Source organism: Castor canadensis, chromosome 17 (genome assembly GCF_047511655.1).
Source record: "Castor canadensis chromosome 17, mCasCan1.hap1v2, whole genome shotgun sequence".
Classification (NCBI taxonomy): Eukaryota; Metazoa; Chordata; class Mammalia; order Rodentia; family Castoridae; genus Castor; species Castor canadensis.
The window spans coordinates 39648456-39672358 of NC_133402.1; the positions used below are offsets into that span (position 1 = coordinate 39648456).

Consider the following 23903-nt stretch of genomic DNA (forward strand, 5'->3'; position numbering starts at 1 on the left):
ATGAGTGGTTTGCTCAGGCACAGCGGTAATGTACTGAAGAGCTAAGCAGAGTGGGGAGGGGTGTTCTTTAGAGAATAAATTCTTTCTTAAAGGGCTAACTATATAATTACTATATAAGAGGTAGAAAAGGGCAAGTGAAATGGAATAGTAGTATTTCAAAGGCCTATATACTCCTAAAAGTTCAAGTACAGACATCTTAACTGATTCCTATGTTACAACCTAAGACTATTGCATTATGGGTAGTGAATAAAGTTCCAGCATTATGTTAACAATGCAATGCACAGGAACTTTCTGACTAATGGGCCTGAAGTCCAGCCCAATATTTGACTTCTGTGGATGTCTCAATGGTTCTGGCTTATTACCATATTCCATATATGATTCCCTCCATTCCTTTCAAGGGGAAGCCTCTGACTGACACCCAGTTGCCACAGCTGAGCAGGTCATATGTTATTGAGGGCATGTGAAGACAGGTGACCAGTGTTCAGGTCCTCTTCCCTCTACAAACCACATCTTTTGAGTTTCCTTTTAGATAGGTCTTGACATTACTGCTTATGGTTGCTTGCCATTGCCTTGTGCTCATGAGCCAAAAGTGGTTGTTCCAAAAATATGTGGCATATAGTAAAATCATTTTATGGTACTAAAAGCTGAGCAAAGAAGCCAGCTGTGCTGAAGCATTCATAGTACAAAGGTTTCCTGTGGGTCTGTATACTCTACAATCACACTGTGGCTGGTGCCTTCATTCAGTAGATAGTATTGCATCCTACTAGGTGGCAGGCCCCAGGTAAAGGGTCAGAGATAAAGGACAGAGCCCTCATAGTCTTGAAACTTCTAAGAAAGGCACTTAAGTGACAGAGGTGGTGGCTGAGCAGCACTTACGGGATGAATAGGACTGGACTGGGATGCCAGATCGTGGCCCCTCAGACACATCATGCATTGTGGGGCTACTCTTTATCTAAAACAGAGCCTTCCAGGGCTAGCAAATGCCTGCTCCAGAGCTAAACTGCAAACTCTTTGCTGCTGCATTCAGCCAGCCCAGCTCCCTACCCCCATCCTGCTCCCCAGAGACCTTCAGAAGGCCCCACTGGCATCCAGACACCCGTATGCCTGGCAGCAGCAGGCCCTGGCTCCCACACAAAATCCACAACAGGGCCCTAGGCTAACCAGGACCCTCTTCAAATACTGAAATGGACCTTCCCAAAACTGAGATGTTAGCAGACATTGGAAGCCATAATTTAAACTTGCTGTGTGAGGATTATGGTCGCCTGCCAAACCACCATGCAGGAAGAAAACTTTGAAACACAAAACTCTTTCAAGGGAGAAAAATCCAAATGAATCTACTCCCCTTTCCTTCTGCTCCTGACTGGGTTTAAAGATACCCAGCTTTGGTGCCTCTTCTTAAAGCCTGTTTATGAGAGAAAGTCTAATTGCTCCAAAGTATAGCAGGCAGAAAAACTGTGTATGTGATTTGCACCTCTAGGAAATGTCTTCTACTCATTACACCAGCCTTAACTATGCAGAAAAAGAGTGAAGATGCTGAGGTGTTTTTCCTTTAGAAGAAAAACACCCACTTCTCTTCTGTCTCTTCCCTTCCTCCCTCTATGTACCCCCTTCCCTGTTTGTTTGCAGTTTGCCAAAACACACAGGCCCTACTTCCAGTGAAGGAGAAATCCTTCCTGCTCTCAGCCAAGGTACCTCTGTCTCTTTTCCTTTCTCCTGCCTTTGCAAGCTGAGTGGCATGAAGCAAAGTGAAGTGCCATTCCTCTGCCAGCCCTGTGGGCAGTCTGGTCCATGAAGGCATGGGCCTGCCTGCTCCAGAAACAAAGAGGTGACTGCAGAATGAGGTTGCCGCCCACAGACAAGGGCTGCCTGGAGTTCTCTGTCACCTGGAGCCATTCCAGGAGTCTGCTGCATTAGGGCTTTCTTTGGGCTCATGGTTTTTATTGGAGAGCATTAGTTCTGACTCAAATAGAAATGCTTAGAAAACTCCATCTGTGAAACAGCACACAGAACACGTAAGCTTTGGCACCCTCTCCTCAGGTCACTGGAGTCACCACCTTGCCTCCAAGCCAGGCTGTGAAAACTCATCCCTGCTTCTCCTCCAAAGAAAGGCAGATATGCACATGCTAGTGCACCCACTCACAGCAACTCAAGTTAAGACCGTGTGCCACAGACATGCAGGGGCTTGTTGATATTTGGCAGTAAATATTGGTCTGACACCAGTTGTCAACATCTCGAGACAGAGACATGCTATGTAAATAGTCAAATAACTGAAGAGACTCATAAACATGAGTTAGTCCAAAGAAGGAGTGCAGCCAAGGTCCTTGGAATATCCACCCAGGAAACAACCCCAAGGCCAATTTGGGGAGGGGCATCCCCAAGAGACCAGAGACCCTGGAGTTGCACACTAGTCTCTCTCACCCTAAAGTGGACCAGGAAGAAAGAGTTTGGTGCCATAGGCTAGGTTCCCCAGAACTCTATCAGACATCATCTCCCAGGTCTCATTGCCTAATTAAGGCTCTTCAGAGAGAACCTGCTGCTTTCCTAGGAGTTTTCTGACAAGTTTGGATACAAGGTTATATCAGAAAATTGTGCTGCCTCTCAGAGAGTTCAGGGAGCTGCTGTTTGGGGCTGAAGTTCCCCATCAGGACCAGTACAGACGAAAACGGTAATGCATACTGTTCCATGGGCCTCTAGCTGAGCAAAACTTGGCTTGAGTCCCCTCTTCTAGGGTTTCTGTTTCTTCTGCTACAAACAGAACAATTATAAACAGAGCCTCTTTCCCCTCAAAGAGCAAAGTAAGTCCTAGAATATTCCAGAAAAGGCTCAGGGAAACTTAGGGCATTGGATTAGAAGTGAGTGTGGGGCTAGTGTGGGTCCAGCTTCCAACTCATCACTAATCATTTCTCAGCAGCTTCAGTGTAGGCTCAGCTGGCAGCAAAAACAAATTTGCCCGGTACTCCCAGTTCTCCCCCAAATACCTATGAGTGCTAACAAAAGGCAGGCATGTGTACCCCATGGAGGCTTGCAGGAGAAAAATGCCCTTCAAGTCCTGTAACTGTTTCAAATGTAGTAATTCTCTCTTCTTTTTAATGTATCCATACTTTGAAATAAAAATTGAAAAAGTATATATGGACATTTGAAATTTGCTAGTAAAGTAGATCTAAAGTAAAATGAAATTGTTACTATATGAGGTGATGGGCATGTTAATTAGTTTGCAGTAATCATTTCACAATATATATATATATGCATTATGCATCAGATTTTACACCTTAAATGTATGTAATTATATTTGCTAGTCATGCCTCTATAAATCTAGGGGGAAAATCTTTTAAAAAAGAAAACATAACATGTTCCTGATTCTCCACCTGCTAGCAATAGCTGGGTTTTTTTAACTTCTAAACCTACTATCTTATTTGCGCATCTTCTTTCAATATTTGGGCTCTGAGAGCTTGTCAGAGAACTCTGATTATAATTCTTATGAACTGTCCATCATAAGTTAGGCTAAGTGTGCACAACCCAGTTTGCTTATTTTTATGAGGTGAAGATGACTGAAGGAAAGGCAGGCAGCAGAATTTCTGCTCACAGATATATAGGGATTTCTGATTTCCATTCTCAAACACATAACTTTGGAGTGTGCTAAATGTCTAGGTGTAGGGCAACAGAAGTCCTGGCAGGAGAGGAACCAGGTAGGAATGGCTGTGCAGCAGCTATGAGGTACTGTCACAGGGATCAGGCATTATGGGCCTCCTTGGGCACATGGATTTTGTTCTTGATTAGGACAGGTGTCACATAGAAGAATTACTTGTTATATGATCAGATTCAGAGACATTATCTTTAGTTTGTTGTTTCTGAAGCAATGAGAAAATCTTGCTAATCTTTGTTTTTTGCCATGTCATTCTCAATTTTTCTATTAGAAAATCTTACCTTAGGAAGACCTGTTCTTTATTAGTTTGTGTTCATTGAGAACCATTGAAAAATCATTCTATGCCCACAGGAAGCTTAGAGGGGCATATGCTTTCTCCAGTTCTGGCAAATTACTTTAGTCCCTCTTTGGGGGACTTTTCTCAGGAATTGTTTATTTGTGATCTTTTTAAGGGTTAAGATTTTACTCATTCATAATGAAATTCTCAGACAGTCCTAGACTCTTCTAGTAAGGCCCTTGCTGTGTCACTTTTATCTAATCAGGAGCTCCACAGCTTGCCTATTTTCTTCATTGATAAAATTGAGAATAAAACTCTATAATTCTAAAGCTGAATAAAAGTTAAATGAGTAAACATAGGTGCATGTGTTTTGTGAGTCAAGACCTCCTAAGCACTTAAAATATTAAACTATTATTTACTTGTGTCTTTAAAAATTGAAAGTTCAGTTTTCCAATTGAAGGTTCAATTTTCCAAGAATCTTTGAAAAATTGACACTGGATAAGAACTCTGTCCCTTGTCCCCACTTTGTGTGAGTTCTGGGTACACAGCTATGTAGCATATATCCTGAAGCCATGAACATTCCTTGGGACCAATAGAAAAAGCTGTTACCATGTTTCAGTGCTGGAAGAACTTGTCTAAAGATGCTATTGGTTTCTGGGGCAGAAGCAAAGATGCTGGGGCTCAGAGTTAGAAAGCGATACTTCCCACAGCCCAGGTGCTCAGCGGAGCACTCAGGACCATGGACTCCTTGCCACACCTCTTCCACACGTCTCTTCTGCATGGGCCATAATGGCATCAGGCATACCTGGAATAACAATTTTCTGAGGAACAACTGTTCTCTGTCAGTGGGCTCTCTATCAAAGCCAAAACCAGACTCCAAATCAAAGCACATCCGTTCATATAAGATACAATATAATGTAGTGATGCACACCTATAATTGCACCATTCCAGGAGCCAAGGCAGGAAGATTACAAGTTTCAAGGCTGGCCTGAATTACATAGCAAAACCCTGTCTTAAAAAACAGAAATGGAACTAGAGGTGTGGCTAAGTGGTAGAGTGCCTACTTTGCAAGTGTGAAGCCCTGAGTTCAAAACCCATCACACCAAAAAAAAAAAAAAAAGAAACAATATTAGGTGACATGGACACCACTAGACCATATAGTACTTTGTGCCAACTAGTCAACAGCACCCAGTCCTGAAGACTGTTTACTTCCATCTGCCAGAATATTAAGCATATCTACTGATTTTCCTATAATAATATACTCTACTGTCATCTGTTGGGAAATGGTCATAATAAATTTATGCATCTATGATATCTGTGATGTGAGTAACACATCCCACACCCTTTACATGCAGAACACAACCTGTGCTGCTATCCTCAGTACTCCCTGGCCTTGTGAGTGCAATATGTTTTAAGAATGATCTTTGGGTCCCAAGAAAACAGATATACATAGTGGTGGCTCCAACCTCCCATCCAAGAGATCGCACACAAGTTGTGTTGTGAATAGGACTTTTAAGACCAGAGCTAGAGGGACAATAGCCTAGAAACTCTAGGCTTCCACATACTTTGTAGAGGGTAAAAAGAGGTAAGGGTATGAGGAGAGACAGGTGCACATGTGGGGGCCTCAGCACATGAGTTTCTAATGAATATGCTCTTGTGTTGGGAAGGAACCTCCAGGGCTGAGAAACCAGAAATTCAATGTCTATGGAATGGCCTTGAGACTGAAGCTCAAAACCTAGGAGTCTTTCCACTCATAGTAAGAAAGCTGCTGCTCTTTCCCTATCAGATTGCACTGCCTGTGACCCACTGGAAGCCAGTGCTGAGGAGTCCCTTGGCAATGTGGGTGGTGCTATGTAGTAGCTTCTCATCTTTACCAGGGCAATACCACCCCCTTCTGGGGTACAGGATTGGTGCAGCAAGACAATTCCTGCTTTTTCTGCTTTGAGGAAGCTTAAAAACCCTCAGAGAGACTGCTGCAGTTTGGATATGTGCTGTTAGTGTGTTCCCCAAGGATTCGTGTGTTGAAGCTTGGTCACCAGTGTTCCAAGAGGTTAAGAGGTAATGGGACCTTTAAGTGGTGGAGTGATTGGGTGAGTCGGGTGGTCCTTTGAAGGAATTATTGTAGTTCTCACAGGAGACTGATCAAATCTCATGAGAGGGTTGCTATAAAAGATCAGGTCAGCTCCCTTCCATTCTCTGGCTCCATGTATTGCCATGTGATGGGCCCTCTAGCATGCCCACCACCATGATGCCATCCACATCACCAGAGGCTGAACCAATTATGCTGCCTGATCTTGGGCTTTCAGCCTCCAAAACTGTGCGATAAATAAGCCTCTCTTCTTTATGGAGAGCCCAGCATTGGGTGCATTGTTACAGAAATGAAAGTGGATATATGCAGTGTCTAGGGATTGCTTCCCTGGACATTTTGTTCATAGTGGAGAAGCTTGAGGACAAATTATAGAACGAAGAGGTGAGATGTACTCATGAGAGCTGGGTTTGCCTTATGAGTTGTTGGGGGCAGGTTTTGTATATGCACTCACTGCTGGTAGCAGACAGCAGAGATTACTAGTCTCAAGGATTTTCAAATATGACTATGGGAATTACAAGCTAATGACATTATGATTACATACACCTGCAATGCAACAGGCCTGCCAGCAGCTGATCAAGTGTGTGCCCCTGTTTGAATTCCTCTGTTAGAGGGAAGGAAGGATTGAGTGCATGTACTTTATTTGGGAGATGTGCTCAGAAAAGATTGTTGAGTATGGAGGTGAGACAGGGAAGGGAAGGGAGCTGGTAAAGGATGTGCTCTCCAGCTGGCTGCCACTGCGGGGCAAGGCCACTGGGAAACTCCTGCAGAACAGCCACTGCAGGGTTCTTCCGCCCTAGAAGAGAGGCACTACAGTTAGCCATGTTTAAGGGCCAACACAGGGAGGAGTGTCTGACCTCAGAAACAGGTCACTGTTGCTGGTAAGCAAAGAACAAGAGATGCCACAGCCCCCTGGGCATGAGGAAGCATGTAAGCGTTGTGCTACAAAAAGTTGCTTAAGGCCAGGCACAGTGTCTCACACCTGTAATCCTAGCTACTCAGGATATAGAAATCAGGAGGATTGTGGCTAGAGGATAGCCAGAGCTATCCTCTTAGCAAGACCCCATCTCAATCAAAGAGCTGAGTGCCGTGGCACTCGCCTGTCACCCAAGTACACAGAAGGTATAGGTAGGAGTATCATGGTCCAAGGCCATGTCCAGGCAAAAAAAAATGAGATCCTTTCCAAACATAACTAAAACATGAAAGGACTGGGCGCTTGACTCAAGTGGCAGAATGCTTGCCTAGCAATTTTACTTAAATGTTTTCCATCAGTGCCTGTGTGAGAAAAATTGGAAACTTAATTAACCATGCAGCACCAGGGAGAGGGCACTCTTTTCAGAACTCAGCTAAAGGACGAGCCAACCACCTTGAGTCAGGATGAAGCACTAGCTCTAGGTGAGCCCCTACTGCTGGCTCTAGTATGCAGACCCCATGAATTCCATAGGTGTGAGAGAAAGACCAAAATGACAGCAGAGGGGAATGCAGACCTGCAGATGCTCTGAGACCTTACCTTATTTTTTAAATTGTCTTCTGTTTGTTTCAGATCTCTAAAGAAAATGCAGCACCCCAAGCTTATTTGACCATAAAACCGTGTTTTACTCTTAAATACCACAAAGAACTCTCAGTGACTAGTGTTCCCCAGCATCCAATTTGAAAACAGTGCAGAGAAGCATTTTAAAGGAACAACCAGCCTGCCAGAGCCAGCTTGCAGAAAGTTCACACGTTGAGAACTGTAGCTCAGCATGAGGCTCATCTTGCCAGTGTATGTCTAGAGTACACTCCAACCTGACGCTTTGCATGCCTTCCCAGGCCTGGGAGGACAAGTCACACTGCTCATAGGCCAGGCCACCCTGGAATCAAAGCAGCCTACTCTCCAGCATGACTAACGCAGTCCTCTTTCTACCTTTCAGATGGGTTTCTTCCGCCGAAGGTACAAAGAAATCATCGAAGCTGAAAAAAACCGGAAAGAGAATGAAGAGAGTTGGGACTGGGTCCAGAAAAACCAGTGACCTACCACTCCAGTTATGTTACCCAGTCACCAGCCCATTGTCCCTGATCTTTGTATCTTCCATATTTGGAAGAGAGGAATCTTCTCCAGATTTTTCGGAGGCCCCGCTGATGCTATTCTCTTCCTCATTCTCTCAAGCCCAGGTGCCAATCTTAGGCAGCCACTTCGCCAGGTCACATGACTGGTGCCACCACTACTTCCTCTGAAAGATGAACTCTAAGTGAGTTGGAAAGTGATCTACAGAGCCGAGCAATATTTATGGATGCAACATGCGTGGTCAACCCTCAGGGGAAAACTGTTACCTAAAAGTATTTTTATAAATATAAGCCTTTTATATTGATTATGTCTATATTTGTATCAATGTTATATTATTTCTATTAAATAGTTATATAATTCACTCAAGCACTGAAATCTGGCCTAAAATCTTGGAAATAAAAGGACCTGTATACAAATTCCTTTGGAACTTGCTGTTAAAAAAACAGTCTTGCAGATAAAATAAGCTGAAGAAACCTCAAGAAAGAAACCCACCAAGTGGCAGTGCTGCCTATAAACTATGGATGTGGCAAGACCCCTATGATGTTTCACATCTTATTGCTGGGAGCCAACTTTGGAGCCCTGCTAAAGAACTACAGGTGCTCTTTTGTACCTTCATTGGAAGATTCCCAACAGGAACTTGGATGGGAACCTGATTCCTCACAAGTGTGCTCTGCATCACCTCAAACAACAGACATCTCACTCTCCTGCTCCATTCAACAGGTGGAGGCTTGGAGCCATGCCGGGGAGCATCTGTAAACCTCAGAATGGCGCCTCATCCTGGACGCCATGTGTCAGAGCTCACAGTTCACAGGACTCGCTCAGTTCTACCCGGGCAAACATTCAACCTGTCCTTTCATATGTGTATTTTAAGTGTTTTAAGTGGAATTCCCAAGAAGACCCTAAACAAGAATTTGTGAGCAAATAACTTATTAAGGAAGTGTTCCCAGGATAGCATGGGGGTGTGGGGGCTACCACATACAAAAGGGAGAAAGCCATTTTAGAGGATTCCACTGGTGTCTTCAGCCTGCCCAACTCTGGAGAGAAAGTTATGCCTTAGTGGTACCAGCCTAACAAGGGAGTGGGACATTGTACTCCCTCACCCAAGGGACAGGTAAACCCCGTTCTCAGCGCCTGTGGCAAGATGGCTGTCTCCTCGACAAGAGAGCTGCGGAGCTCCCCAGTCTGGGAAGACACAGAAATGATGCAGACATCTGGGTAGAACATTGAGGTTGCCCCTGCCCTACCCCACACAAATGAACAGTGAGTTACAGTCTTTGCACAGCTACACCGTGCTGCCCAGTTCTTAGTGCAGATTAATTTATTAAAAGCAGTGAGATGAAGGCTATAGCATGCTCAGCACTGTATTGGGTTTTAGTGAACATTAGTAATTGCCAGCAGCTATGGCTGGTGCTCCCACTGCTGGCTAACAAGACCGAAAACATGCGTGAGAGTCTTAATGCCTTATTATAGCCAGCCAGATATATATGGCATCAAAAGGAGTGAAACAATATACCAGACTAAGGATCTTTCTTATTAGGCCTTGCTTCCTGGAAGTTAACGTGGTGGGTGTCTGACCATTGGTGAAAAAACAAAACTCAACTTCTGGGGATACAGATTTACCATATACACCCTTGGCCAATCCACACACCTAAAGTTTGGGCAAAATATGAGGGTGCTGAGCAGATGCAAACCTGGCATAGAGCATGTGGCCTTTTGTTTCTCATTGTTATGCATCAGGAGCATAAGGAATGTGCCATGTTTGCTTTCCTGTGAATATGGTAATGGACAACAAACACTGTGAACCATAGAAGTGAGGGATGTTGCTTCTAACCAGAACAGAAGCATACAGGAGCCTCTGCAGGGCAGGATCAGGCTGGGAAAGCAGTCCTCACAGTTAGTTTATAGGTTTTATAAAGAGCAACAAGAAAAGCAGTCTTGGTACTTTTAACAGCCATATCGGGGCCCCCACTGTGTGCCAGGCACTGAGATGGGTGCCAGAAGTTCCCCAGAGAACACCACTGGCACACTGTGCCTAAGGGTGGCAAGCCCTCTCCAGTCATGCAGTGACTATATCTTTATAGACTCCATTTTCAGCTTTCCTTTGTGGAGTCCTATTAATGTGCCATATTTTCTTTTAATAAATCATTTAGGATTCTTAGGTGGCAAATCCAGTTCAGCTTCTATCAGCAGGTTGTCCCCACTAATCTGTTTGCTGCCAGGAGTGCAGACACACTGATGGCAGAGTAGAAGTTCTGCCAGCCAGAGAGCAAATACCCATTTTAAGAAACATGGACTTGGAGGAAAGATAGCCTCAGAGTGAGGGAGCATTTGCTTCTGCCTGACTTTGAACGGTGGACACATGGGAGTAGTCGTGTACTTAGTAGGCCACTAAGATTTCATAAGGCAGTTTTGAAGAAAACTCTACTTGGCATCATCTGGAGAAAATCCTGGCAGCTACCCCCAGGACCTGTTTGGGGAAGGATGATGTCTGTTTCCCTGATCCTGCTGAGTAGCAGCTGGAGCTATAGAGCCAGGATAAGGCCACTTAGCCCAGTGGTAGAAAAGTTGAGAATACTGTTAAAGTTGAGCTCTCTCAACTTGGGTATTTCACCAACTCCCTCCCAGCTCTCAATAGGCTTGCAGGGGATGTGGACAGGGTGGGTTGATGTGTCTGTGTCACTTCTCCAGAGAATTCTCTTAAATTCCACCATGAATGCCATTTCCACCCTCTGCCTCCGTGAGCTCACTTGTGGAATCCTAACACATATTCTCTTGGGCACCATTATTGTCTGCTTTGTCTCTAATTGTGTATTTAGTGGGGTTTTACCAGCTGTCTGAGGACTGAGATACTTGTTAAATATGAAATTGACTGTTGTAGAAATTGAGTAAATAATACTCAATTTACATAGATCTCAAAATAATTTAAAACATCCCCAAAGTGAGCCCCGGACCTGTCACAAAGAAGAAACCATGAGGTTGAAAAGCACGGGGACACTAGTAGGAGGAGCAGGTGACTGGCTATGTGGTGACTGATGGGCACACAGCCAGCATCCCTGCCTCTGAGGTCTTTCTGGCAGAAAAGCCTCTCATCTCTAGGATTCAGAGGTTTCACAAAGTATCAGAAATCCAGTAGAAAGTCACTTCCACCAAATCTTGTGTAACCTACAGTCCTAGAGCCAAAGGCAAGAAAGGTAACAATGAACAGAAAAGACTACCTTGGGCTTGAGTCCCCTGTGACTGCATGCTATACCTACCTGTTTAATCCCAGCATAGTGGGTTTGGAAAGGTTATTCACAAGGTTTATTTTTGAGTAAAGTATTATGGCCAGGTGAATGCAGTTATGTCTTGTTACCTGATGAAATGCGTGCCTGATTTCAACTTCCTAGAATTTAGAGGTGCTGCAAAGAATTGTCATTTGAGGGATGGCCTAGAGGTGCGGCTCAGTTGTAGAGTACTTGCCTCATGAATGAAGCCTTGACCATGACCCCTAGTCTCAGTGCAGACAAAAGAAAAGTTATTTGTGGGAAATGTTCCTTTAGCAAGCAAAAGGCAGAAAGTGAATATCATTTGAGAAATGCTCCAAGAATAGTTTTAGTTTATGATTTTTTTTTATTGCTTTGATATATGAAGAAGCAATATACACAGTGGAGAATATTTTCTGAAACAAAGAATGGCTAAAGTGTGGCCTCAGAGCCAGTAGGGCCAAAGTGAACTTCTAGAATGTCTTCTGATTTTTCAGCATGTGAGGGGGATAATGAGCAAATTTCCCAACATGGTGCAATGCTTTATAGCACAATGATCTAGATTTCAGGTTTGTTAAAGTGTTTGTTTTGTTTTGTTTTGTTTTGTTTTGTTTTGTTTTGTTTTTAATCCTGATGTGCACATAGTGACTGGCAGGGTAAGTTTAAAAGCTTTAAGAGTGAGTAATTGCATGGCAGGCACCCACACTCTCTGCACTTCGAGAACTTTACATGTATACTTCTATAGAGGACTTTTGGTGGGAGGGATGCCTCCTCACTGTGTCATGAATATTAAAATCTATTCAGTCACTTCTAATTCACTTGCACTGTTTGGAAAATGCCAGGTTTACAATACATGTTTGGAATAAAAAATGGCTGCAAATGATTCAGTAGTTCAGACTGTAATTTCTTGCGAATAAGAACTTTCTAAGTTCTGAAGGTGGAGTTCTAAGGTAATTCAAAGTGAGCATTAAAGAGCACATCAAGATCTAATTCAACATGAAAAACCCACTCAATGTAGCCATTCCTTACTCTTTTCCTCCATACGCTGAGGCTACCACTTTGTCTGTGCATCACCTGCCTGCTCAGGACTGTACCCAAGTCCTCTGAGATGAATGTGCCAAATTAAATGAGAAGAATTCCCATTGGTAGCTTTCTCCCACAGGTGCCCAGCAGTCACTACACATCTCTTTACTACCTTTCTGCTTATATAATCTTACACATTGACAGGTGCTGTTTTCTTAGATTTTTAATCTTCTACCTCATTATGCCCTTTCTCTTGTCCTAAATATTGTTCATCTGTGTGCTGCTTTTTTCCCTAGATTTTACCAACAAAAATGTACCTATGGTTTTGGCCACTTTCAAGAATTGGCCTTTGGCTATACCAATCAGGTCTACTGGGTTTTGCTTTCTATTTCATCAGTTACATCTTTAATGTGTATTAAAATTTCTTCTATTTGTTTCCTGAAGAAATACATCTCACTGACAAAGATAAACATTGACTTACGGTAAAAGGATGGAAAAAGAATGTCCAAGTAAATGGACCCCCAGAGCAGGCATGAATGAGTAGCTATACTCATAAAAAGACTTTAAACCAAAATTAATCAAAAGAGACCAGGTCACTTCATATTAACAAAGAACAATCCATCCAGAAGAGGTAACAATTGTAAATATATGCACCAAACATCAGCATACCCAATTTCATAAAACAAACACTACTAAACATAGAAGCACAGATTGACCCTAATACAATAATTGTGTATGACTTCAATACCCCACCCCCACCACTAGCTGGGTAAGTCATTCAGACAAAAAAAATCAACAAAGAAACTTCTGGATTATAAAAATGATAGCCAAAATGGACTTAACAGACATCAGCAGAATATTTATCCAACAGCTACATAATATACAGTCTCAGAAACCCATGGAATGTTCTCAAAAATACATGATATATTACAACATAAACCAAGTAAATAAAAGAAAATTGAAATCAACCTTTGCAGTCTATCAGACCAGAATGGAACAAAACTAGAAATCAATAGCAAAAAAAGTTAGAAAATATTCAAACACATGGAGACTAAAAAATATACTGTTGAATGACCAGTGGGCCAAAGAAGAAAGAAAGGGGAAGCCAAAAACTTCCTAGAATTTAGTGAAAAATAAAAACAAAATGGAACTTTCATGATCCAAAAATAAATACTAAGTGTATAGACTGGGGAGATAGCTCTGTGGCAGACTGCTTGCCTAACCTATACTATAATGATTGTAGAGTAAGAAATAATAAAAATAATTTTGAATGTGAGTCAACTCCCTGTATAGCTATCCTTATCTCAACTAGCAAAACCCCTTGGTCCTTCCTATTATTGCTTATACTCTCTCTACAACAAAATTATAGATAAGGGCAAAATAGTTTCTGCCGGGTAGTGAGGGGGTAGAGGGGGAGAGAGAAGGGGCGGGGTAGGCAAGGGAGGGGGTGGGGGAAAGGGGGCAGAAGTGACCCAAACATTGTATGCACATATGAATAAAAGAAAAAAAATATCATCATAGAAGACAACATTTTCAGGTTGTCCCCCAAGACAGGCTTTTTCCAAAATTCGTCAAATTCAAAGTATTTAGTGAGTTGAGGACCCTAAAGACATAGTTTTTACTTATTTTTGACTTTGCATTTCATCTGAAAATTAACTTTCTAGAATTAGAAAATTGATTATAATAATCAGTGAGTTTTGCAGATCAAATGTATGCTTATAAATGTTGTATTGGGTAGGTATACTTTTTATTCTGTCATGAGCCAAAGAAGTAGGTTGTCTCTGACAATAACTACTATATTATCAGCTGTAATAGTTTCTTCCTCAAGGGCAATTTCTCAAACACATGATTTTAAAATCAATAAACACCCTGTAGCCTTCTGAAAAAAATAATTTTGAAGCTTAGTAAAAAATTTCTTCCACAGCATTTATTGTTAAAACTCACACACATATCACACAATACAAAAGTCATATAGAAAGATGCCCACAAAGGTTAGGAACGGTTGTCCTTAGCTAAACTGGACACAGAGATTCTGTTAAATGAAATTTGGGTCATATTCATCCTTTGCCAAGCTGCCCATAGCTTTCGCCTCACTCAGTGAGAGCCACTGTCCCTGAGCCTGTGACCTACATCCCATCCCCTGGCTTTGTTTTCAGCTGTATTCACAGGATCCAGACTGGCACGTGGCACACATAAAGTATTCAGTGCATATTTGTTGACTTAAATGAATTTTTGAATGTTTGACTCAGCATTTTCAGTCTTTTTTGTTCATAATTATTTAAGGCTACATAGTCCTCGATTGCTGTGTTCTTCAAATTTGAATATGCTCTTCCCATTCCCAAATGTTTTCTGTTTTCTCTTATGATTTCTTCTTTGCTCCACGAATATTTCCTTCTGGGCTCAGTGGCTCATGCTTGCCATCCTGGCTACTTGGGACGTGGAGATCAGGAGCCTGGACAAAGAGTCCATGAGACCCCCATCTCAGCCAATAAATGCTGGACGTGGTGGTATGCTCCTGTGATCCCAACTCTGTGGGAAGGTTAAATAGGAGCCTCAAGGTCCAGGCTGGTCCAGGCATCAATATGCGTCCTTATTTGAAAAATAACTAAAGCAAAAAGGGCTGGGGTATGCGGGGCATGACTAGGTAGCAGAGCACCTGCCTCGCACGTGTAAGGCCCTAAGCTCAAACCCCAGTATCTCAAAAAAATAAAAGTATGTTTTAATTTCTAAACATATGGGCTTTTAAAAAAAAGTTTTGCAGTTTGCTGTTAGTTTTTTACTTATTTATCTGCATGGTGGTCGGACATCATGATTTGTATTATACCAAACATTTGAAATTTGCTAAGATTTACTTTATGGCATAATGTTTTGTTTCATATGTGCTTAGGAAAAATACATACTTCAAAACAATAGGATGTATTGTTCTTGTAGACATCACATTTGCATATCATATTTGTCAAACCTACACCCTTACAGTCTGCCTAGTCTATCAGTTACTGAGAAAGGTGTAAGGAAAGTAAGTGAGGAAGTCTGTGTGCAGACCCCCAGGTGCTCCCCTTTCCCTGAAGAACAGAGTTAGTGCTGAGTGTGGCAGGAGTATCATGGACCATGCTCCTGAACAACAGACACTTCTTTTGAAGGGCCAGCAAGCCTACTTACAGTGGGAGCAAGGTTCAGATACAAGCTGAGCTCCAATGACAAATGCTCAGGGAATTTGCACAGTGGGGAGATTTTGCAGCACCCGAGGATGTGAGGTGATGAAATGTCCTCTCCCTTGGGCAACAGATAGCACATGGCCCCAGGTAATTCACAGCCAGGTACCCCTGACAAGTTGTCAGGGTCATTCAGAAACAATCCTGTTTCTCAGTATCCAAAATGGATGCGGAATTTTCTTTATCTTCTCTTAGGTCTGTCCATTTTTGCCTTTTATTTAGGGCTGACTGTATTTTATTGTGTACTTAAAAACTTAAAATTAGTCATATTTCACAGATGAAATTGAGCATTTTATCACTATGCGGCTTTCCTTTATCTCTAGTAATACTTCCTTGTCTTGAAGTCAGTTTGGAGTAGAGTTTGCACATTTCTTTTCTTGTCATTTTATTTATAATCTTTCTATATCCTTAAGGGTTAGATACCATGTCACTGCCAGGTGCAGTGGTACACACCTGTAATCCCAGCACTTGAGAGGCGGAGGCAGGATTGTGAGTTTTACATAAGCATGGACTTCATGGTGAGTTCAAGGCCAGCGTAAGCTGTACAGAAAGAGGTTGTCTCAATTTAAAATTTTTAACTTTTTAAAACAACATATGGCTGTATTTTTTAAATCCATTCTAACAATCATCAAACAATCTTTGTTGTTTTATCACAATAGTTTACTTATATTTATTGTTACTAAGAATATAAATTTATATCAGTATCTTACTTTATGGTTTTCTTTATCTACCCTTTAAAATTTCCTTTTCTCTCTCTTTTTTTTTTTTTTTTTTAGTGGCAGTACTGTGGTTTGAACTCAAGACTGCGTTGTTGTTAGGCAGGCTCTCTACCACTTGAGCCATGCCTCCATCCCTCTTTGCTCAGGTTGTTTTTAAGATGGGGTTTTGTTTTTTGCTCAGGTCAGCATAGACTGATCCTTCTACTTTACACTTGCTGCCGTGGTTGGGATAACATGTGTGTGCCACCACACCCAGCTATTGGTTGAGATGGAGTCTCCCAAACCTTGCCCAGGCTGGCCTCAACTGTGATCCATGTGTACAGGTGTGAGCCACTGGCACATTGCTCTCTCTTTTCTTTTTCACATTCCATATACTCTAGAACTTGAAGACTTAGCATCATTTACTCATTTAATATACCACATTCCAAAGATACTCACCATTTTTTGTGTATTTTAATTTCACATTTTAACCACACAATGTTTTTATTTTCTGTAGTATATTTCTGTAGCTTTGCCTTATGTTTTCCTCTTTATTTGCTCTTCATATTTGCAACTGAGATCCTTCCTCCTGGATCATTTTCTTCATGCCTAGCACAACCTTTTACAGTTTCTTTCAGTGAGAACCTGCTGGTGGAAAATGTTTTGGTTTTGGTTTACCTGAAGCTCTCTTCAATTTGCCCATATTCTTGACTTTGCTAGTGTAGAATTCCAGATCAGCAGTAGTGTTCTCTCACTGGATGGATACACCATTTCATTTTCTCCAAGTGCCTACAGTTATGTTGCTAGTCAGCCTATTTGTAGCTCTGGTAGAAGGGATTTGGGGCTGGGTGTGGTGGCTTATGCCTGTAACCCCGGATATATAGAAGGCAGAGGTAGGAGGATCATACTCCAAGTCCAACCCAAGGCAAAAATGGTGAGATCCTTCCTGAAAAATAAACTAAAGCCAAACCACACTGGAGCATGTCTCAAGTGGTAAAGTGCTTGCCTCACAAATTAAGACCTTGAGTTCAAACCCCAGTATCTCCCTCTCCCCTCAAAACAGTGAGAGTGGGAGTTCTGTCATTTCTCTTAAACTTAGGATTTTTTTCTGTTTTTTGTGCATAGTAATTGCACTCTAGTGTGTTAGGTGAAACTTATTTTTACTTATTCTGCTCGAGATTTCTGGAGCTGCTGTGGTTTAAGGTTGTCAGTTCGCTTCATCCCTATTCCATTCTCTCTCTGCTGACCAATCAAGCATGCAGGCATCTCTTCCTTCTTCATCTGCCATTCCTGTTTCTTCCCATTTGCAGCGCTCTGAAATATTCTAGCCTATTTTGACATTCATTATCTTTTCAACTGTGTAAATCTGCTTTTAGACATATTTGAGTCTTTCATTTATGTTCTTTTACTCATCTCTCTTTACATGATTGGCAATTCCTCATGTTTTCATCTTCACAGCATGTAATTTCAAGATTCTTAAGCACAATTACCATACTTTCTATTCTGTGTCCCAGAAGCAAGTGGAGATCTAGTTTTGCTTTTTAATTTTTTTTCTCCTGATGATTCTCACTCATGGGGCATCCTTTCCTTGTGAAACTTGTAGGTTTTTGTTTTGTTTACTGTTAGCTGTTTTTTTTACTTATGAAACTATGCTCATCTTTGAAGCCTAGGATGAATTGTGTTCCTATATAGAGCATTTGCCTTCACTCTGCCAGGTGCCTAGCTGGGTTATGCCTTATTTTTAATGTACTATGCATGGGAAGTCCCTGTCAAGGCCAGTTGTGGTTTCTTCTCAGTATTTCCACCACAGCCTACCTGTTTATTCTCTGCTTAACCCATGTTGAGTTTCCTCAAAGTCCCCTGGACCTCAGGAGTCCTGGCAGCAATGGCATTTCTATTTCTGAGTGTCTCTTACATTGAAGTTGTAGTCCTTTCTGTCTTTCTTTTTCTTTAAGACAGGGTCTGGCTATTATAGGACAGAGTGGCTTCAGACTCACCTGTTTCAGCCTCCTGTGTGCTGTGATTACAAGTTTTAACCACCTCACCCAGCTAAGCTCCCACTTTATGAGCCCTTCAAAGCCATGAAACCTGAACTGCAATTCTGTTAGATTTGACTTATATTCAGGATTATAGTGACATAGTCTGTGCCTTATATCTCTGCATTGCCATCTTTTTGGGGGCTTTAGCTTGAGAATTTCATACTTCTGTTATCTCTTCAATGTTTTAAGAATCTGTAATTTCAAAATATTTTATTCTTCATTTTGAATATGTTATTGGTGTTTTGAGAGCATTTGGTCTACTGTAATCCTGGATCAGAAGTCTAGATATCTACTTTCCAGATACCTAGTGTGCTCCTAATCAGTATGTGTAACATTTTTGTTATAAATTTTGTATAATAAAAATTTTATAATGGAAGAGGGATCCAGGATGGCAACTACAGTATAGAAGCAAATAGCCTGAGCTCCCAATCCAAAACCTCGCTGAGACACTGGAGCCACACTTGGCGGAAGTAAAGCACCAACCAGAATCAAACCTCAACACCCTGAAACCCTAGCCCAGGGAAGTCTTCCCCACAATACTTTACACTGAGAAAACTTGAGGGCTACCACTGCTACCTCAGCTGCCGCCACTGCTGACTCCAAACCTGCCTGCAAGACATTCTACAGACCAAACAGGTGAGCACCATGCATCATGAGTTACTCCCCCCAGCAACCCCCGGGATAAACCAGCACAGCCCCTGGGCATTCTGACCCCCCCAAAAAATGAACAATAAACAACAAACTATTATCTAGTACAACAGCAGAGGGGTGGGAAAGTTGAAAGTGCACCAGAGAAGGGGGGAGGGGCAAGGAGCTAATCTCCACACAAACTATCAGTAAACAAATGCCGGAAAGGCAGAACAGGTGGGTGATAAGCCACTCCCCGAAGCAAGGCAGGTAATGGATCACAGAGATCATCCCCTGAGCCAGTGAGCAGCACCCAAAGTCAAACTGCCCTGAAAAATTGAAAAACAAACACTGAACTGTCATAACACACTGACACAATGACAATGGGGGTAGAGGCTGATGGAACACCCTGCCCCAGAGAAAGGGGGTGGGGCAAAGAAATAAGCCCTCAGCCCAGAAATCCCAGTAAATAAGCAGAATGGAAAGCCATCTCTAAAGGAGGACAACTAGTGGACTACAGAGATGATCTCCTGAACCTGAGGGCAGATTTCAAACTTAAACAGCCACACCTAGCCAGGGGAGGAGATGACCAAGCAGCTGCAGTGAAAGGTAACACAGCTGTCAGCTGAGGAAATCAATATCCTGGACCACCATGCATGATCTGCAAAGCTACCTCACCTCACAATTTCAATTCAACTGGTAGAAAGAAGAACAAAACACTACTCACAAGCCAATCACCTGGCAAGACCACATTAGAGCTTCTGCTTATACGCCGATACCAGGACTGGATGCTGGAGGAGTAACTCCAGAACTTAAACTAAGACTGAAATTCTATTGTTCCTGAAACTGGTGTTTTTCCTTTTTGGTTTTTATTTGCTTGTTCATTTTTTCCTGTTGATATCTTTGGGGTTTTTTTGTTTGTTTGTTTTGTTATTGTGGGTTTTCTATTTTTATTTTTATTCCTCTTATCTTCTCTTTTTTTCTTTCTTTTTCTATACTATCAGCTTTATTATCATCATCTTCTCATCCCTACTGTCATCCCCTTCACTCTCCCTCCTTCTCCTGTGCTAAAATCTATTGCTCTCCTCCCCAACAACTCACTCTGCTCCTTCTCACCCACTCTCTTCCCTCATCCCTCACCTTCCCCTCCCATTCTCCCCCAACCTGTCACCAGACTACCCCTCCCTCCTACACACTCATCACCTGCTGACCAACCTACTATATCAACTTTACACAACCCAAACCCCTGCAATCCCTGACACAAGCACCTTCTACTACAACAACAGAAATACACCCAAACACACACAAGGATCACAAAAACCAGCAGCCCCCACACTGCTTCCCCCACTCACCCACCCCACTTCCCACCTCCCCCTTTAGTGCCACCCTGTCCAACTCCCCAAATCTCTATAGCTAACCTTACAGACATTAATCCCCAACTCCCACTACTTATAGATATTACCACCAAGGGGGCGCCTATGTAACATTTAAACTACTGGGTGGGTATTAAATCTATGAATTATTTATCACTAAATTACACCCAGAACAGAGCCAGAAATAGCATACCACCTTAGCTAAAAACCCAAGACAGTCACAAAACAAAATTAAATCAAAAGAAAGAAAATAGGTGACTGAAAACACCAACTAGCCTATCAAGAACATAGCTGCACAGTACCAAGTGGAGCAATGGGAAGAAGAAAAAGGGATGGAAACCATTCTCCCCCAAAAAATAATTTAATACAAGATTCAGAGGGAAATGAGGAAAACGGATACCTAGTTCCAGACTCCAACAAAACAAAACTAAATTACACCAAGGAACCCAATGATGTCCACAAAAACATCCACAAAGAAGAAATCTTGTAAGTAATCACTGAGAATTTCATGAAGATGATACTAGATATGGTTAACCAAAATGAACAAGATGCACTCAAGAAATTTCAGAACACCAAAAATAAAGAATATGAGAAGACACAGAAACAAATAAATGAGCTCACAGGAGCCCTAAATAAACACCAAAGTGAAACAGAGAACACCATAAATAGAGAGATAAATGAGTTAAAGATGAAAATAGACAATATTAAAGAGGAAGTGACCCATGACATGGAACACCTCAGAAAAAACAATGAAACAGAAACACAAAACACAGTGGAAGGCCACTCCAGCAGACTAGAACAAGTAGAAGACAGAATCTCAGAACTCGAAGATAAAATAGAAATTAAAGGAAAAACTGAAGAACTATTAGTCAAACAACTCAAGACCTATAAAAGGAATATGCAAGAACTCACTGACTCCATCAAAAGACCAAACCTGAGAATTGTGGACATTGAAGAACGAGAAGAGGTCCAAGCAAAAGGGATTCATAATATATTCAATAAAACAATAACAGAAAATTTCCCAAATCTAGAGACAGTTTTTGCCCATTCAGTCACAGGAAGCCTCCAGGACACCAAACAGACTTGACCAAACTAGAACTTCCCCACGACATATTATCATTAAAACAATAAGCACAGAGAATAGCAAAAGAGTATTAAAAGCTGTAAGAGAGAAAAAACAAATAACATATAAAGGTAAACCCATCAGAATCACAGCAGATTTCTCAATAGAAACTTTAAAAGCAAGAAGGTCATAGAGTGAGGTATTCCAGGCACTGAATAAAAATAATAATAATAATGATAATAATAATCCCATGCATTCTCTCTGATCACAATGCATTAAAACTAGAACTCAACAACAAAAACAACAGCAGAAAATATGCAACAGAGCAACACATTGCTCAATGATTAATGGGTCATTGATGAAATAAAAGAGGAAATTAAAAGGTTCCTGGAAATTAATAAAAATTAAAACATGACCTACCAGAACCTATCAGATATAGCAAAGGCAGTCATAAGAGGAAAGTTTATAGCCATGGGTGCATATATTAAAAGGACAGAAAGATCTCAAATAAATGACCTAATGCTACATCTCAAACTCGTAGAAAAACAAGAACAAGCAAAACCCAAAACAAGCAGGAGACAAATATTAAAAATAAGGGCTGAAATTAATGAAATAGAGACCAAAAAAACCATGCAAAGAATCAATGAAACAAAAGCTGGTTCTTTGAAAAAGAAACAAGATTGACAAGACCCCTGGCAAATCTGACTAAAATGAGGACAGAAAAAAACCCAAATCAGTAAAATCAGAAATGCAAAAGGGGTGATAACAACAAATAATATAGCACTAGTGAGAGCCTCACAGTCACCCAGTGTGCTAATCATCACACCCATCCCACCCAGTGATGCTGCAAATGGGTTTGGGAAGTCTCTCAGGTCATGACCATGGGCAGGGGAGTGAATCCAAGCCCTCCAAGGTCAGGCAGCATGTGGGCTAAGCAGAGCCTTCTCACCCAAAGCCTTGGTCTTTCACATGTCCTCAGAGTGCTGGGCAAAGAGGTCCCTGAACCTCTGTCCCTGAACCTCCCCCTGTCCTGAACTGAAAGCTAGCTCTAGTCCAGGTATGGGTTCACCCTGGCCTCTGCTGGGCACTTGTGGTAGTGCAGCATGAGGCAGGGACCCCTTAATTGTGGAGGGACCACTTTCTAACCCCATTGGCTGTCTGATTTCTAGGAGGGATTAATCAACTTTGAGAAGAGGAGGAAGGTGAGCAGATCCTTCCCTTACTCATGGGGTGGCTGGGAGATCTGGGAGAGCTATATCCCCTCTTCATGATTTATAGGGATATTAGGTATGGAGAGAAGGGGCCATCCCCAGCAAGGTGGGGGTCTGTGGTGGGATATAGGACAGCTTCCTGGAAGTGGCTCTTCAAGTCTAACTGTGAGAACAGGGAGGTGTCTGGTTGGCAATGAGGAGAGGTGACACCCCAGAGCAAAGACCCCAAAGGTGGTCCCTGCCCCACCTAGCACACCCAGGTCTGTCACCACTGTGCCTTCTCTGGGCCAGGAATTTGAAGTGATTACTTAGATCAAATGGCTTCAACAATTACAGTACCACACCCAAGTAACACTATGGGGCCTGCAGGCTATAGAGCAACTCAAGGACACTGAAAGGTGAGGCTGGGAAGGCATTGAGGCTTCAAGAATGGACTGTCCCTGTGTCCAACTCCAGAGAGCCAGAGAGCCATGGGTCAGCATCACACTGTTGCTTGGTAATGGCTGGGAACTGAGGCTCAGGCTTCCAGGAAGGCCCTGGGAGGGAGTCATTGCATCGCTCCTAGTCACCTTACAGCCAGCCTCTGCCTTAGCTATAAGCTGTCATAAAGTAAGCTGAAGTCCCCATCCAAGTTGACCAGCAACATTCCTAAAATCAAGAAGAACACAGCCAGGGTCAAGTCTTGGAGCAAGTAAGTGCTTAGGCCTGGGTAAGCAAGGGATAGAAACAGCAGAGTCTGTGGGCTACGGAGCCAGACAGGCTGATGTTGGATACCTCTGACCACCCCTCTGTTTGGAGTGAGTGGCTTCAGCTCTCTGGACCTCAATTTCCTTGTTTGTGGAATGGGGTGATCTCTCAGATGGCCAGGGCAAATGGATACTGACAATTGACCAATAACTGAGAAAGATGCATCAAGCACAAAGTGCAGTGAGTGGGTAGGGATGGGTATGTGACTTGGCCCTTCAAGTATGCCAGCCACTCCGTCACCAGGACCCCAACACACAGCTCAGTACCAGCCACAGCTCCCACTCCAAGCCCTGTGATCAGCCCAGGTACAGTCCCCACCTGAGCAGCAGGGACATCATTGTTGACCCACTCACAATGCACTTGGCAGGTTCTCCAATCTTGATGTGGAGGAGGCCAACATGAGCCTTATCCCAGAGTTCCGTGATGACCAGGAGAAGCTGACCATCTGCCCTTTCTGCACTTTTCTTTCCTGGTGTGAGCCTTCTCTATTCCATGTCCACACAAGTGGCCTATAAGCCCTGGACCTCTGAACAGAGTATCTGGAAGCCCCAGATCTGACTTGGGTGTCCTGCAGGGACTAGGCTTCTGCTGATGTTATTGTCCCCACAGTTCTGGGAG

At 42.5% G+C, this 23903-nt stretch overlaps 1 protein-coding gene across 3 annotated transcripts in view; it reads left to right on the plus strand.

Moving 5' to 3' along the window:
- Positions 1-12175, plus strand: part of Itga9 (integrin subunit alpha 9) — a 332745-nt gene extending 320570 nt beyond the window's left edge. For all 3 annotated transcript variants that reach the window (XM_074060465.1, XM_074060467.1, XM_074060466.1), the window contains one exon: positions 7917-12175. In XM_074060465.1, the coding sequence (XP_073916566.1) occupies positions 7917-8015 (99 nt within the window). In that variant the 3' untranslated portion in view covers positions 8016-12175. The remainder of the gene's footprint in view (positions 1-7916) is intronic.
- Positions 12176-23903: the final 11728 nt, after the last annotated feature.